This window comes from Typha angustifolia, chromosome 8 (genome assembly GCF_048772165.1).
Source record: "Typha angustifolia cultivar Huaian chromosome 8, ASM4877216v1, whole genome shotgun sequence".
NCBI classification, from domain to species: domain Eukaryota; kingdom Viridiplantae; phylum Streptophyta; class Magnoliopsida; order Poales; family Typhaceae; genus Typha; species Typha angustifolia.
The window spans coordinates 17,059,756-17,074,372 of record NC_133246.1 but is presented as its reverse complement, the minus strand read 5'-3'; the positions used below and the strand labels follow the sequence as shown (position 1 = coordinate 17,074,372).

The following is a 14,617-nucleotide window of genomic DNA, read 5'->3' as shown; positions in this document are numbered from 1 at the left end:
GCGGATGCCACGCATGCGAGTCGCGAAACGTGGTCTGCTTTTAGGTCGGGTTAGTGTCCGAACGACACGTGGAGAAAACCTATAAAAGGGCAGCTCTCTCTCTAACCGGGTCCAGCGGATCTCTTGTTTTTTTTCCTGAGGTAACTCCTTTTTCCTTCTAATAGCTCTATTTCTTTGGTTATTATTTCGATTGTTGGTTCAAAAGTTAATCCGTTCACTTCGTGTTGGTTGATATCGCTCGGTTGATTAATATTTTTACCAATTTTTTGGTTTATTTTTTCACGCTTTGCTTGCAAGAAATGGAGTTTTGGTGGGTTTTTGCGCTCAATTCAGACCTAGACTTGTTTCGTATGTGGTCGCCATCCATATGATTATGTTAATTGCATGTATGTAAAGGTTATAATTTTCTAAAATTTCAATCCTCGCTTTAGATGATAGATGGAGTCATATAGATGATCAACACCCTTCTCCACAAAGTATTACAAAAGATTGGTGACATTTTTCGCCACCTTCTCATGTTTTTGACCTTTGAAGCAGTGGAAGCAGAGGATGATATGAAAGTTGCCAATCTTTAATTGGCTGCTGGTGCTTGGACTGGAAACGTGAGAGATACAAGATTTAGATCAAACCAAGAACCTCATACTGAAACTTTATCCACAGTGTTCAATCTCTGTTGTGTGTCTATAAGATGCTTCTTGCTGGTAATGGAAAGATCAAACATTGTGACCGTAGGTCTTACAGGAAGACGGCGGAGATGGGATATAGGAGTATAGGGTTGATGCGGTCTTCTAACGTTTTGTTGCAGCTAATTTATTAGTACCCACAAAAGAGTTTTGATTGTCTTTATTTCCAAACTATAGTTTTGTTGTCAGCTATTTTCAGGATTCTTTAGTAATTAATGTTCTTTGCTTTCTTATTTGTGTAGTGTGTGAAGAAAATGGGAGGTGGAAAGGATAAGCATGGCGGCAAAGAAAGCAGTGAGAAAGGATTTGGGCATGGATATCAGCAGCAAGGATACGCCCCACAAGGATATCCCCAAGCGCCAGGGTACCCTCCACAGGCTTACCCTGCACCTGGGGCATACCCTCCACAGGGGTATCCACCACAGGGTTACCCACCAGCAGCTTATCCCGGTTCATCTGCTCCGCAGCACCAGGGTATGCATCACCACCCTATTAATCATATGAGCTTATTTGCTCTCTTGAATAAATTCATTTGTTTCCACTATATCAAATTCTATGTCCTCCACAAGGTGCTTTTCAGTATCATTTCTAGTTTTCTACTGTTACATCATTTGAATTAGTATCGTATCAAAAGAACTTGGACTTATCATCTGCCCATTGTTGATGTGTTCTTATGATGCAGGGCATGGATCTCACATGGGATCTCTGCTAGCAGGAGGTGCAGCTGCAGCAGCAGCTGCTTTTGGGGGGCACCACATGGCCCATGGTTCACATAATCCTGGATATGGAGTTGGCCATGGCCAGAGTCCTGGATATGGATCCTACTATGGCCATGGCCAGGGCCAAGGCTATGGTCAACATGGCAAGATGAAGCATGGCAAGTTCAAGCATGGTAAGTTTGGCAAGCATAAGCATGGGAAGCATGGTATGTTTGGAGGCAAGTACAAGAAGTGGAAGTAATTGTTGTGCCTGATATGCTCAGGCCAATAAAGCTTTCTCTATAGTAGCAGTAAAACTTCCAGTGACTGTTGTGGAGGCTTCTGCCCGAAAGTTATGTTTTACTTCTGTTATCGCTCTGCTAAGAGCCTATCATCTATTTATACTTTGGTGTTGTATGGTTTATGTAGGTGGATAATGACAGTATTCTGCAAAGTTTTATGATAAATTTTAGTGCTCCGGATTGCTTGCAAACTGTTGCTATTTTGTTATATTGCTCCAGCTCCTAGTTATTGTCATCTTAGTCATTATTTCCCTCATTATTGAGAGGCTGGGTGAGGTGAGGGCAATTTTTAATAGCTTGTTTCAGTTGGATGATTGTTGAATCAACTGAAATGGCAAAGATTTTGTTCTTAGTTTTCTTGCCGAAAGAACTTTGATAGCTACCAGTGCTTTACATTTGCTTCTCAATTACAATAATTATCCTTCGTGGAGTACTTCTATATATATATAATATTCCCTACTGTTTGTGGTGAAGTGCTTCACAAAGAAATGTTAATAAAGAAACTTTTTTCCCTTTTTCTGGATAAAGGTCCATGACATTTTTTTCCGTCTTGCTGTTCTTGTATCCGTTCCTTATTAATTCACACTAATTTCCCCTAAAAAAAATCATACTAATCTATCAGTTTATAGGCATTCATGGATGATGCTAAAGATCATGAAATGTAGAAAACTGCTCGCTGCCAAATTCGATTAGAACACAAAACAGAGGAAAGTGAAACACTGCAACCTGTGCAGTGTGTTAGCAAGCCTGAACCATTATAATTCCTATGTGAGCTTAGATATTCTGCAATCCAAATATTTACTAGTGATCAACATTATAAACATATTCCAAGAGTTGCTTGTGGAGAAGCTTATACTGACACATATAAAAGCACTATATTTCATCAAATACACTCTGCTGTTCTACATTTCAAGCGTTGTAAAAAGAAAAATGGTAATCTTGAAATCTATGTACAGGTCTTGCATATGCTGTCAGTAGAATAAATCCTGTGATTTTCGTTTTCCTATATTCCAAGACCCAGTTCATCTTCAATGTCATCGCCTTCTTCGAAAAGTTTCAGAAACCGCATCTGATCCTGTTCTCTCTTTCTCTTCTGCCAGTATCTGTACACGGCCACACCTCCGAGAGCAGTCAGGACAGAAGCCAGAAGGCATATGATTATCAGTAGAACCACATTAGATTTCTTCCCATCATTCTTAGTGTCAGAGATAGAAGAATGAGTTGAACCTGTTAAAGACCATGAAATATTAGCAACAAGATTATACCTGCATGGATTCAGTAGCTCGACATATACAAAAGAATCTAAACTTGATTATGCTCGATCTGAGAAATTTGCTCAATCTAAAATTTATTAAGCTGGTTGCTGGGGAAAAAATAACATGAAAAAGCATCTCACCAGACGAAGCTGCACATTCAGCACATATAAATGTGGCATTGAATTCATTGTCCTTGAAATGGATAGATTCTCCACCAACAAATTCATCAGAACACAGCTCCCACTCATCATAAACATCATCATTCAGAATATCCTTTTCATAGAAACCACATCGCTTGCATTTCTTATCTGGAAGCTCTGTCAATGGCTGCAAAAAGTATATTTTCATAACTATTTACTGCAAAGAAACATTCTTTATGTGTATATGCATATGCAAATGATAGTCTATTTGTAATAGTCGTCATGATGCATTACCCGGCAAGAAACAGTTAATCGGCAAATCAATGGTGTTTATTTGAAGGGAAGGCTATTTTTTTAAAATTCATATTTGGAAAGACAGAAACTCTACAATCAAGCAAACAAAATGCATTCAATTTTTCACTCGAAAGAAAGAAACCTTACATTTAAGTAGATAATATGTATTCAATTTCTAACTCAAACTAAGTAGACAGTCCATACACTGAGCTATCTGCAGCATCCTATGCCAACTCACCTGCCAAGATTCTTCACCTTTGAAGACATATAAAAGGTTTGTTTCCTTTACATCAGGCAATATTGTCTTGTTCTCCCCTTTACAATGGAAGTAAATGGTTGGTTTCGAAGGTAGCCATTCATGAGTGTTGAATAGTTCTATTGAACCAAGAGTAACAAACCTCGTTGAGAGAATACCTGCAAAGAAAGATTATCAGATAATACTTGGCACATTTAACAAGAGGATTAAATAAGAGAAGCATTTACGAACCTCATTAAATGATACAGTGAATGTGCAACATAAGAAATATGTTTTACTACTGTGATTTCCTTTAATACTTTAAGACTAGTCCTAAAGGATAAGTTTTCAATCATCTTTTAGTTAATTCAATAGTCTTTTAAGAAGTCAGTTGAGGCAACCCATATGTGTCTACTGGACTTCAAAATAGAACTGCGATTTGCAACTGAGACCAAGAAATGGAACTTAAGTCATGAGAGCATGCATGTTTTAAGTTGTGCTTGTAAAATCTATACTCCCTGACAAGACACTGGTAGATTATGTGTATCTAATTAAGAAACAGGGGTTATACTATCGTCAGCAACAAAGGTGCTTGGATGTGTTAAATAAGCAAGCTGAAACCATAACTAAGTCAAATTTATGCATCATGACCACAATAATTAGTTTCTCCTTAAGAACTCTCGTCAAGAATCTGGCACTGGACAAGAGTTCTTCTACTTAACAGGCAGAATAGAACTGACTTTAGTGCACCATGATGCCATAGTCACTTGCATATCTATTCAATTTGTCCAACATCGTGTGAACTCAAAACATATCAATTACTTGTTATCAGGAACATTTCCAACCAATCTGAAAATAATTACAGAATTAGGGGACTGGTTGTTTTGCGTTGTTTAATAGAGCTAAGCTGATGATCTAATTAAGGAAAAGATCTTCCGTTACCCTACACCTCAAATAACTGAATGCCTCTAAAATTATATTCTCTCTATTCCGAGTTCCTATTGAGTATAGATGCACCGTACTCGAGAGCTCCATTTCTACCGAGTCTATCCATTCTTGACCCCAATAGATACATCCACATCCAAGATCCTCTCTTTCACAGACTTACAAAACAAAGTCCATGAACAAGAACCCTTGAACCTAGCAGCAAGCCCCAGCTCCCAAAAAATTCGTGGTCCACGACAAAAACAAGAAAACAAAACCGGAAGGGCACCTTTGCACCCAAGTTTGCGGTCACTTGAATCCCAAATCTTCCGGTCCTAATCCTTGACGGAACCAATCGATCGAGTTCGTTTTCAGAAACAATATAAATCCAAAAACTAGGTCAAAATGATCGAGAGATTTAACGAGAAGAACAATAGCGCGCAGGAATTAGATCTCATTACCAGGAATTGAGCTGAGGAGCGCGAAAGAGAAGAGGAAGAGGAGACGAGGAAATCGTGTCCTCCGCATACCGATTAGGGCAAAAGAAGTGAGTCGTCGACAAGAACGAAAGATTTGGGGAAGACGAAGTAAAAGAAGGCGGTAGTGGAATGAAAGGGGGTTACGTTGGAGGGCCAAATAGTCTAAAAGGAAAAACTACAGGGTGCGCAGTGAAAATTAAGTGCATGTAAGCATGGCAATCTCGTAAAAAACAATAACTTTGCTATAGGTGTATTAAATTGCCATTAGAAAGAAAGGAATCCAAGCTTCACCATTAATTTTAGGTGACATTTTTATTCCTTTTACTAAGAAGATTCTTCGTTTAATATGTTTATTTGTCAACTATTTCCAAGGTTTATTTGTTCTTTTCTTGTGCAAGAAATTCCCAAATTCTTATAATAAGAACAATACATATCGATAGGAACAAGCGGCAATTTTACCATCTCTGTCTCTCTCTCTCTCTATATATATGTAAGAGGATTTAGCATCACAAGCACTCATTCCATCAAGAGTAGGATTGCTTTAAACAAGAAATAGCTTTGCATTCTAGGACAACAATTACTTCTTCTTCTTCTTCTTCTTCAAAACCTAGCATTAGAGTCACCATTCCTTACGAACACTTCTCAAATGGATACAGAATAAATTTTGTAGTACCGAAGAACAACAAGGATTTTCAAATGAGAAAAGAAGGCCCCTTGATGTTCAAAGAGAAGATGTTTTTAATCGCTAGAGAAGACTTTGTATTCAAGTTGGTAAGCTTTGGTGAAGAAAGCAGGCCAGCATAGGTAGGTTGACAGAATGCTGCTGACTGTTGAAGCTCCAATAAGCATGTTCATCACAACTATCTGCAATTGGATTGCTTCCAATGGCGATGCACCTCCCATGATGAGCCCAGTCATAGCACCTGGAAGAGATATCAGCCCCACAGTCTTTGCATTGTCTATGACTGGTGACAGGGCAATGATCAAAGACCTCTTGACCTGCTCAAGTGTCGCTTGACGTGGAGTCGCACCAAGGGCTAGCGCTGTTTCCACCTATTCGAACACAGAGAAGAAATCTTAGATATAACAAAGAAGATGGTCAAATTAATGGACATCTTACATAATAGATGCTATAAAATTGATAAAAATTCCTGGCACAGAAATTGACATAGGCGATAGCATTCTCCGGTACTATGTTGTTTATGCATGACGACTAGCTGTATGTTAGTAAGTTTCATTCTGATCAATCTTATCAAATACTATGTCTGGCAGTATATCTGAGTATCTACGCAGCGAGCTGCGACTAACCATGCTCTTTTGGATCTTGACATCTTCTCGGAGCTTTTTCATGGTAACTCCAGTGACCGTCATTGCATTACCAACCATCATGCCGGCAACGGGAATGATGTACCGTGGAGTGAACGGGAAAACATTCAGAATGACAAGCAAGAACATGGTCAATGCAGTTCCGGCCAAAATGGATACGCCGGCGATGTACTTTCCACGAGGAACATGTTTTGCACGCTGACCGGCTGTATATCCGGCAACAGATACCTGCGTGAATGAGAATGATCAACAGCTTCCTTATTAATAAAGTCATGCTCTTCAGCTCGAACTGGAAAGATCATAATCACTTCCTACTATTGTTATTATACATGCTAACAGAAAAAGGAAACTAAATGCTAAAGCAAATAAGAGCAACCTCTGGAGTTGAATCAATCTTCTTTTACAATCAACACGATGAGTATGATAATATTTCTATCCCCAATATCAATTCTTGTTAAAGAGGAATTCCTTGTGCCTAACTTTGCAAGTGTAGCAAATCAAACAACAAAATTGTGAAACTAGTCTCAAGGCAAGTCCTGGGGCAAGAGAGCCACCAATGAATGAAATCATGGAAAACACTAGCCCATCTATGGAACAAAGAGCAGGCAATGCAGAGCAAGGCATTAAGATACCTTAAATTTGTGTAATGCATCAATATATCATATGAACCCAACCCGGGATATCCTAAATTGAAGTCAACCCTGCTATGCTGGTGAGGGAAAAAACATTCCTACATGTCAGAAGCATTTAGTTTTGTTCTTTTCTTAGTTTCCTATGCGGAAAAAAGTCCTCTTTTTTAATTATTTTTTTGCTAATTGAAGCTAACAGCGCACGTCGGAAATCAATCCATCGACCCCAAAACTCCAATTACCAACAAATTCACCCAATTCATGCAACAAGAGCAATAAAGAGAATCATACCATGAAGAGGTAAGCAAGGAGGATCCAACCAGTGTTCTTCTGTGTAAAGATAAACTGCAGCACGAACCCGATCACGGAGAGCTGGAGGAAGGCCCTGGCGACGGAGTAGAGCATCTCCTTTTCGAGCCCAAGCTTTTGCGCGAAGGAGAGCGCCACGGCCACCAAGACGACCGTCGTCGCGGCTAATGGCTTCAGCATCCCTTTGAGGAAGTCCGTCCAAAAGGATGGGTCGGACGGATCCATCTTGCCCACGAAGGATTCCAGCCAAGAGACCATCGCACGGAACTGGAGGAGAAGAAGGAGGTAGACAAGAGATCGAGGCGGCTGGACTGTTTGGGCATTTAGGTGGGGCCTTGTTTCAAGAAAAAGGAAAAAAAAACACTTATTCCGAGAAGATGCAGCGAGGAAAGGACAAGAAGAGGCACTTGACTTGGCTGTACGAACTTACTACATCCAGGTATTGGCGAATCATGATTGGCCATAATTCATAACCTTTTTCTCTTATCACGTGCATCGGAACGATGGAGATTATTATTATTATTTTCCAGTAGTGATGGGAGGGCCGTACAGGCTCCGAACCTGTCTTTTTAAGTATTTGATCAAAGTCCAGCTCATCAATCACCTGGCCTGACTCAATTTACATCGTTCTAGAATATTGAGTTTAAAAAAAATTAACTTTTATAAGAATATATATATATATATATATATATTGAAATATTCAATGTGAAACTAAAAAATTATAAAAATAGGGTGGCATATTGACTACGTCGTGAGCATAGTGGGTAAGGTTTTATTTTCGAGCTAGGCCATACGGGAAAAGGCCTAGCGTACACCGCCCATCACCATCCTAAGCTTAAGTCGGGCCGAATCCAAACCGACTGAGTTTGTGTTGAGCCGACAGGTTGAGCTCAATAATTAGCTCTAGTTAAGATCTTGAGATCTTTGCCCTCTAATTTTCTCTCATAAAGATCTTGAGATCTTTGCCCTCTAATTTTCTCTCATATGTACTGAGAATATAATCGTGATGTAAATTGGACATCTAATAGGAATATGGCTCTCTCAATGTATTGTTTTGAGGGCTAACAGCGAAACCATTATTGACATTCTTCATCTTGTATGTTTTGAGATGGCCCAAATATTCCAGCTTATACAGCTCTTTTTCTTAAAATTAAAAGAAAAAAAAGGAAACAAAACATTACGATCTTATTATTCAATACACCATTTCTTGAAGGAAGAAAAGCTAATGCATAATTAGGCGTGCTTTACGTTAATCACAACATAATTGGCCCGTAGGTGTGATAGTGCGAGATGTCTGAAGAGAATATGATTTTAATCACTAGAGAAGACTTTGTAATCGAGTTGGTAAGCTTTGGTGAAGAAAGCAGGCCAACATAGATAAACTGCCAGGATGCTGCTGATTACTGATGCTCCGAGACGAACGTTCAACACAACTATCTGCAATTGAACTGCTTCCAAGGGCGATACGCCTCCCATTATGAGCCCAGTCATCGTACCTGGAAGAGAAATTAACCCCCGAGCCTTGGCTTTGTCCATAACTGGTGACAGGGCAAGGATGAGAGACCTCTTCACCTGCTGAAGCATCGCTTGACGTGGTGTTGCACCGAGAGCCAGCGCTGTTTCCACCTTTAATTTTGTTGTTAAAACAAATAAACAGAATCGATCGATTCAGCAACTAGGGCCATAAGTTTATCACTACTATTTTATGTCAGTATCAATGCAGCAAGTTGAGTGGATCGAACCAGATTCTTGTGGTTTTTGACATCCTCTCGGAAGTTTTTCATGGCAACTCCGGTAACCGTCATTGCATCACCGACCACCATGCCGGAAACTGGAATGATGTATCTCGGAGTTACGGGGAAAATCTTCAGAATGACGAGCAAGAACATGGCCACTCCAGTGCCTACCAAAATGGATATGCCAGCAATGGACTTGCCGCGAGGCACATGTTTGGCACGCTGACCTGCTGTGTATCCAGCAAGAGTTACCTGCATGAGTGTAGATGTGGAGCTAGCGCACGTCAGTGATCAGCAGATTCACGTAACAAAATCATGATATCTTCCATCCGAAAACAGAAAGACAGATAAACCTCAGGCTACTGCAAAGCAAAAGAGAACGTAGGAAAGAAACTATATTCAATATAAAGAAGAAAAAGAACATGAAAACATCATCACATTGAATTCAGAACAAGATCATATAGGATGACAAATATTTACAAAACACAATTGCCATCTCACATAGTATAACAGACAACTTCAAGGCCAAGAATTACAACAGATTGATTTTTACACAAAGCAAGAAAAACCCCATGCCGACGAGTCTGGCGAGAATTGGAAAAAGATCAAGAACCTTAAAATTCTACATGAAAGGAACCTGGTGAGAAGCTTCCTCTGGAGCCACCATTTTTCACTACGGGCAAGATTATAAAGTGACTTATGTAAAATATATATATATATTATAGTTAGTCTACACAATTGCTCTTCGATTATTGCATGCATCGTCTCTTCTCCAAGCAATTACAGTAAGCAAGATGGGTTATTCCACCTTTCCCGAAACTGAGTTGCATGTGCAATGGAGAGTGTTATTCACGTAGGCCATCTCCCTTCTCAAACTAGATAAAATGGTCTGGGATGGGTGAAAGGATCAGATGGGTCCCAAGCCCTCAACAAATACTCTGCAATCTACCGGGGTGGAGGCGAATTGAAACAAAGTATAGAGAGATTATGATGAAGTCAGACAATCTGATGATTCTTTTGGAGAGAGCGAAACACTTACAGTACGCAAGATGGGTCCCAAGCCCTCAACAAATAGTCTGCAATGCAGACATCACTATGAGTGTGATGGCGCTAAAGGTGTACAACGTCCATCTCACGTGTCTTGAAGGATTGGCTTCAAATATGTGTCCAGACAAAAGGTGGATAATATTGTTTTAGTTTTATATGATAGATCAGATAAGAATATTTAAACATTAAAACACGGGATAAAAGAATGGTGAGGAAGTCTACCCGCTTCCGCCCCTTTACCCCTCTTAACACCCAAGTGTTCCTCTCCGCAGGCGTGCGTCGACTTTGACCCAAGCGCCACGAGCTTCCTCTACCCTCTTGTAGAGATGTCTACATCGCCGGCAGCGGGCTCCGGCTGGCGACCTTTGAGGTCGGGAAGCTTGCTGGAATGGTGAGTCATGGCTTGGACCTTTTTTTGGCCACTGGTGGCTGGTGGATTTAATGTTGGTTTATGCTACGAGTTCTGCCGCCATTGACCCCTGCGGAGAGCGGCAGCCCTCTAATCACTTTTCTCCCGGACCCCGGTGAGATACGGTCATCTCCCATGGCGACCCTCCCTTCCCCCTTAGTCTCTCTTGGGCCTTGGATATCGAAGATAAGTGGTGACTACCCGACCAAAACCAGGTTGAGCCCCGGCAGAATCCCATTTAATTTCGGTTGGGTCGTTCAAGATTCCTTTAAATGCTTCAAAGAGCCTTCGCTTAATTTATTCCATTCAAATATGCCTATTATTTTCCCCGAATATAAGGTAAGCTGTTTTCCTAACAATCTGAATTCTTCCTCTATTTCATAACCTCAAAACTCCAATTACCCAAAAAAAAAAAATCGCTTTTCCATCCAAATGACTAATAAAAATCCAAAATTTTAACCCAAAAAAAAAAAAAAACATACCATGAAAAGGTACACAAGCACGATCCATGCGACGTTCTTCTGAGTAAAAAGAAACTGGAGAAGGAACCCAACCACGGAGAGCTGGAGGAAGGACCTGGCAACGGCGTAGATCATCTCCCCCTCGAGCCCAAGCTTTTGCACGAAGGAGAGAGCCACCGCCATCAAGACCACCGCCGTCGCGGCCAATGGTTTCAACATTCCTGTGAAGAAATCCATCCAAAAGGATGGATCCATCCAACCCACGGAGGATTCCACTGGGGCGAGCATCGTAGGAGAAGAAGGGGAAAAAAATATGGAAGAGAAGTGGTAGGAACTAGGAAGTGAGACTACAGATCTTGTCGTTATTATTAGAGTTTGTTTCAAACACGAAATAGAAAGAGATTCCAGTGGGACCCAGCAGGTGGACTATGGCTTTCCTGGTGTTTTTCTGAGATCTAACACGAACACCAGTACAAGGACTCTGGCCCTTTTGTGACTGGTATTTGGTCAATTGGGCGACAACTACTAAGAATTTTGGACTTATATTTTGAGCTAAAGATTTACCCGGAATTATTGAGTAACTATTTCCTGTATAAATATAATGAAAAGAGGATAAGCAATCTCATTACACGGGAGGAGAATCAAGCAGAGACAGACTACAGAGTAATTATAAGGAGCATCATATAGAGGACTCTATTTTCCCTTTCTTTATCAGTTGGATAGCATATTTGCAAGGAAAAGAAGGCATAAGTCAAGGAAAGTAATACAAGTAGTAAAACTCACATTTGTAGCCAATCCATATAGGGATCTAGTTGAACACGATTTAACCTATCCAATGCTGCCAATCTTCAAAATTAGTAATCCCTGCGAAGAACCACAACAGAAGGTAGAAAGCTCGGGTATTGATAACGACATTGTTAAAGAAGACAAACCAATTGCAACAATTGCCACAATGTTTTATTCTTCTCTAGTTTCCATTACAAATTTCACCTTATTCTACCGCAGACACTTAGTGCCCTTGATATAAGAGGATGATACATCAAATATCAATCTTCATCTTTTTTCCTAGGCTTCCTGTATGTCTCTTCAACTTGCTTTGCTTTGAAAACCCAAGTATTCACAAGCTTCTTTATATTTGGGATGTCATAATTCTGGGCAATGTAAATACCACATCCAGTTCCCACCAGAAATGAGAAACTGCTCCTAAATATACCCATCTTAAAGCTAATCTGCAACCAATCAGAAGAAAATAAAAAGCAATTGTTATTTGTTTACTCTAGGGTGCCAAGAAAGATTAGGAAGACGCAACAAGAGAAACAGAGAAACTGGTGTCTAGCATCCATGAGTGAAATAGAGGACAGATGCTCATCATGCAGGAATGTAGCTTACAAGTTAAACTACTTCAGATCTGATTTGTATCCTGCTACCATTAATTTCATGCATTTTTTAAAATAATGTGAGATGGCTATAAGCCTATAACTTCAAAAAGAATTCAGGGTAGGCAAGGGAAAGAGCAATTGTGTTCTTTGATTGGTGAGTAGGCTCAAGAATATGCTAATCTATATATATAGCCCGATCAAATTATGATTTCTAGGTTATATTGCAATAAGTTGTTATCTAAATCAAACAACACTTGCAAGTTCACATATATTTGGATAGTACAATATGAAGATAACATGAGAGAGATGGCACTAAAGATTATTAAGCAAAGTTGTTCTATTAGATAAACAAAATTTCGCAACTACATACTCAAGATGTGAGCTTCGAAAAGTAGAAGGAAATTGTCCACTTGGATAGCGTCTTTAAGTTTTTCTTTTCAAGAAAAGCAGCATTACAGCATATAATTCAAAGGGATCAAGTGCCTAAGATTGAACTCCTGCACAGTAGTGAAGTTAAAAATAGGTACACAATGAGCTGTCTGAAAAATGTCCTCAACAACGATAAAAACTTATCAAGAGGCCAACTCACATCCAACAATTTGGCTATCTGTTTCATAATATTTGTATAAAAGAATCTGCATTTCTTTTTGTCAGCTAGTTTTCTTCTTTTGTATGATGTATGATCGGGAAGAAAATCTTTGTAACAACTTCAACTTCAGTATCACAATCTTTAAATACAAATACAAGTTGTCACCCTTACTAACAATGTGCAAAACCTAATTTACCAAACTTAATTGCTGTTAAAATTTTCCATTGAGAGTGATAACATAGTCCTTCACCATTGCTGAACCAGTTTATACTTTATACATTTATGTCACTATAAACTGGAGGACATACATAGCCAACCTCAGACGGAAAATTGAAATGTCTATCTTCCTAAAAGGCAATATATGTGCTAACAAGTCAATTTTCGTATTTTATCTTCCCAAAATCCATGTAAACTTAAAAATGTGTTTAACTGTCTGCTAACAGTGTAAAGCTTGTACAAGAACCAACTTGAAACTCTTGGCCCATTTAATTGACGACCTTCAACTACTGGACTGGAAAGGTTCTAGTTCATAGTAGCATCTAACTTCATGTCTTTATAAAGAATCAGCGGATGGGCCAAAAGGAGTAGGCCAGTTCCATGACCAACCTTTGATAGCAGAAACCATACTTCAGAAAGTAGAATGAGAAGCTATCTAACAATTTCGATTTTTGATCTATATGCCACTACACAGCTAGATATATCCAGATAAGTGTTACAATTAAGGGTCACGCAAAGCAAATCGATTAAACACTGCCTAAATCTTTGATCCCCTATTATAATTTTATTGCTTCCAAACTCGAATTCCCTTTTCAACATCACGTCAATAACCAACAAGAACCCTAAGCAACCGTCATCCTGTCTATATCAACAAAAAATAACCAACAAAATATACAAAAGGCAAGAGAATTCGCGAACAATGGCACCGGATTGAGAGAAAGGATCTACTCCGCAGCAGGAAAGCAATCGGAAACAAAATCGAAACGAAGAAGAACCTACCTGATGGAATCCACGCTTTACGACTCCGCAAAGGAAGAGATCGCGAGGAGCGAAGCATAAAGAAGCAGACGAAGCGAGATCGGAGGAGGGCGCGGAGATTTAGAAAACAGGGGGAGGAGATGGTTGCTTCGCTAGTTCGCTGCTCGCCTACTTCGATCCTACTGCTGCTTCGAACGCCTTCAATAGAACGAGTTCGGGTCGGGTCGGGTCGGGTCGGGTCGGATCCGACAATATCCGACTCAAACGGATAGAGAACCCGAATCCGATTCTTAGGGATTTATTTGCAAGTCGCCGATATCTTTGGTTCCATCGAGTTCGAGCTCACAGTGCTCATTTCGGGTTCGACCGAGTCGATATTTGTGAAGGTGAGATCGATGACTCCATTTGGAGTCAAACATTATATAACTTACTTGTGACTTACGAAATCCCATCAATAAATATTGTTTACTACTATATCTAACCCACTGATCACTCTGCCACGTGTATTCCCTTCCTGGAATTCTAATCTCTTATACTTGTTGCTGTATCAACTCAGATTGATGTAGAACTTGTCGGCTTGTGGAAACAAGAGACAGACTTGAGAAGAAAAATCCAAAAGAGATTAGAGAGAGGGGGAGAGAGAAAGATGCTCTATTTTGGAAGTATATAGAAAAGAGTGCATGCATGCACGTTAACTTTCTGAGTAGCATACGTATACTACAGTGACCATACAAATCGAAGTCTTT

The 14,617-nt window shown here is 39.8% G+C and overlaps 5 protein-coding genes across 7 annotated transcripts; 1 reads left to right on the top strand and 4 right to left on the bottom strand.

The window, feature by feature from the left end:
• LOC140764203 (uncharacterized) lies at positions 1-1,874 on the top strand. Of its 2 annotated transcripts, none has more exons than XM_073102633.1 (3): positions 1-140; positions 926-1,157; positions 1,366-1,874. In XM_073102633.1, exons 2-3 carry the CDS (start codon positions 938-940, stop codon positions 1,641-1,643), a joined length of 498 nt encoding a protein of 165 aa, XP_072958734.1. In that variant the 5' UTR covers positions 1-140; positions 926-937; the 3' UTR covers positions 1,644-1,874. The 2 variants fall into 2 exon arrangements, with proteins under 2 accessions (XP_072958734.1, XP_072958736.1); XM_073102635.1 differs by lacking the exon at positions 1-140 and adding an exon at positions 269-386.
• Positions 1,875-2,464: 590 nt separating this feature from the next.
• Positions 2,465-5,159, bottom strand: LOC140765388 (uncharacterized). The gene is made up of 4 exons (XM_073104447.1): positions 4,994-5,159; positions 3,612-3,787; positions 3,080-3,266; positions 2,465-2,910 (listed from the first exon to the last, which is right to left on the bottom strand). Exons 1-4 carry the CDS (start codon positions 5,058-5,060, stop codon positions 2,687-2,689), a joined length of 654 nt encoding a protein of 217 aa, XP_072960548.1. The 5' UTR covers positions 5,061-5,159; the 3' UTR covers positions 2,465-2,686.
• A 388-nt stretch (positions 5,160-5,547) lies between these two features.
• Positions 5,548-7,600, bottom strand: LOC140765387 (UPF0014 membrane protein STAR2-like). The gene is made up of 3 exons (XM_073104446.1): positions 7,258-7,600; positions 6,320-6,565; positions 5,548-6,064 (listed from the first exon to the last, which is right to left on the bottom strand). Exons 1-3 carry the CDS (start codon positions 7,531-7,533, stop codon positions 5,750-5,752), a joined length of 837 nt encoding a protein of 278 aa, XP_072960547.1. The 5' UTR covers positions 7,534-7,600; the 3' UTR covers positions 5,548-5,749.
• Positions 7,601-8,395: 795 nt separating this feature from the next.
• LOC140765887 (UPF0014 membrane protein STAR2-like) lies at positions 8,396-11,292 on the bottom strand. The gene is made up of 3 exons (XM_073105185.1): positions 10,950-11,292; positions 9,018-9,263; positions 8,396-8,901 (listed from the first exon to the last, which is right to left on the bottom strand). The coding sequence occupies exons 1-3, from the start codon at positions 11,214-11,216 to the stop codon at positions 8,587-8,589; spliced, it is 828 nt and encodes a 275-aa protein (XP_072961286.1). The 5' UTR covers positions 11,217-11,292; the 3' UTR covers positions 8,396-8,586.
• Positions 9,123-14,052, bottom strand: LOC140765888 (uncharacterized). 2 transcript variants are annotated; one of them, XM_073105187.1, is made up of 4 exons: positions 13,893-14,052; positions 11,919-12,157; positions 11,712-11,792; positions 9,123-9,263 (listed from the first exon to the last, which is right to left on the bottom strand). In XM_073105187.1, the coding sequence occupies exon 2, from the start codon at positions 12,143-12,145 to the stop codon at positions 11,975-11,977; it is 171 nt and encodes a 56-aa protein (XP_072961288.1). In that variant the 5' UTR covers positions 12,146-12,157; positions 13,893-14,052; the 3' UTR covers positions 9,123-9,263; positions 11,712-11,792; positions 11,919-11,974. The 2 variants fall into 2 exon arrangements, with proteins under 2 accessions (XP_072961288.1, XP_072961287.1); XM_073105186.1 differs by having other exon boundaries at positions 11,712-12,157.
• Between the last annotated feature and the right edge of the window lie 565 nt (positions 14,053-14,617).

What these genes read in the sequence shown, in the direction of transcription:
- LOC140765388 (XM_073104447.1), bottom strand. Translation starts at nt 5,060, where the DNA reads ATGCGGAGGACACGATTTCCTCGTCTCCTCTTCCTCTTCTCTTTCGCG. An exon ending in AAGGTGAAGAATCTTGGCAG is followed by an intron (nt 3,267 to 3,611) that starts GTGAGTTGGCAT and finishes TACTTTTTGCAG; the next exon opens with CCATTGACAGAGCTTCCAGA. An exon ending in TGAATGTGCAGCTTCGTCTG is followed by an intron (nt 2,911 to 3,079) that starts GTGAGATGCTTT and finishes GGTCTTTAACAG; the next exon opens with GTTCAACTCATTCTTCTATC.
- LOC140764203 (XM_073102633.1), top strand. Translation starts at nt 938, where the DNA reads ATGGGAGGTGGAAAGGATAAGCATGGCGGCAAAGAAAGCAGTGAGAAA. An exon ending in ATCTGCTCCGCAGCACCAGG is followed by an intron (nt 1,158 to 1,365) that starts GTATGCATCACC and finishes CTTATGATGCAG; the next exon opens with GGCATGGATCTCACATGGGA.
- LOC140765387 (XM_073104446.1), bottom strand. Translation starts at nt 7,533, where the DNA reads ATGGTCTCTTGGCTGGAATCCTTCGTGGGCAAGATGGATCCGTCCGAC. An exon ending in TCCTTGCTTACCTCTTCATG is followed by an intron (nt 6,566 to 7,257) that starts GTATGATTCTCT and finishes TCATTCACGCAG; the next exon opens with GTATCTGTTGCCGGATATAC. An exon ending in TCAAGATCCAAAAGAGCATG is followed by an intron (nt 6,065 to 6,319) that starts GTTAGTCGCAGC and finishes GTGTTCGAATAG; the next exon opens with GTGGAAACAGCGCTAGCCCT.
- LOC140765887 (XM_073105185.1), bottom strand. Translation starts at nt 11,216, where the DNA reads ATGCTCGCCCCAGTGGAATCCTCCGTGGGTTGGATGGATCCATCCTTT. An exon ending in TGCTTGTGTACCTTTTCATG is followed by an intron (nt 9,264 to 10,949) that starts GTATGTTTTTTT and finishes ACACTCATGCAG; the next exon opens with GTAACTCTTGCTGGATACAC. An exon ending in TCAAAAACCACAAGAATCTG is followed by an intron (nt 8,902 to 9,017) that starts GTTCGATCCACT and finishes ACAAAATTAAAG; the next exon opens with GTGGAAACAGCGCTGGCTCT.
- LOC140765888 (XM_073105186.1), bottom strand. Translation starts at nt 12,145, where the DNA reads ATGGGTATATTTAGGAGCAGTTTCTCATTTCTGGTGGGAACTGGATGT.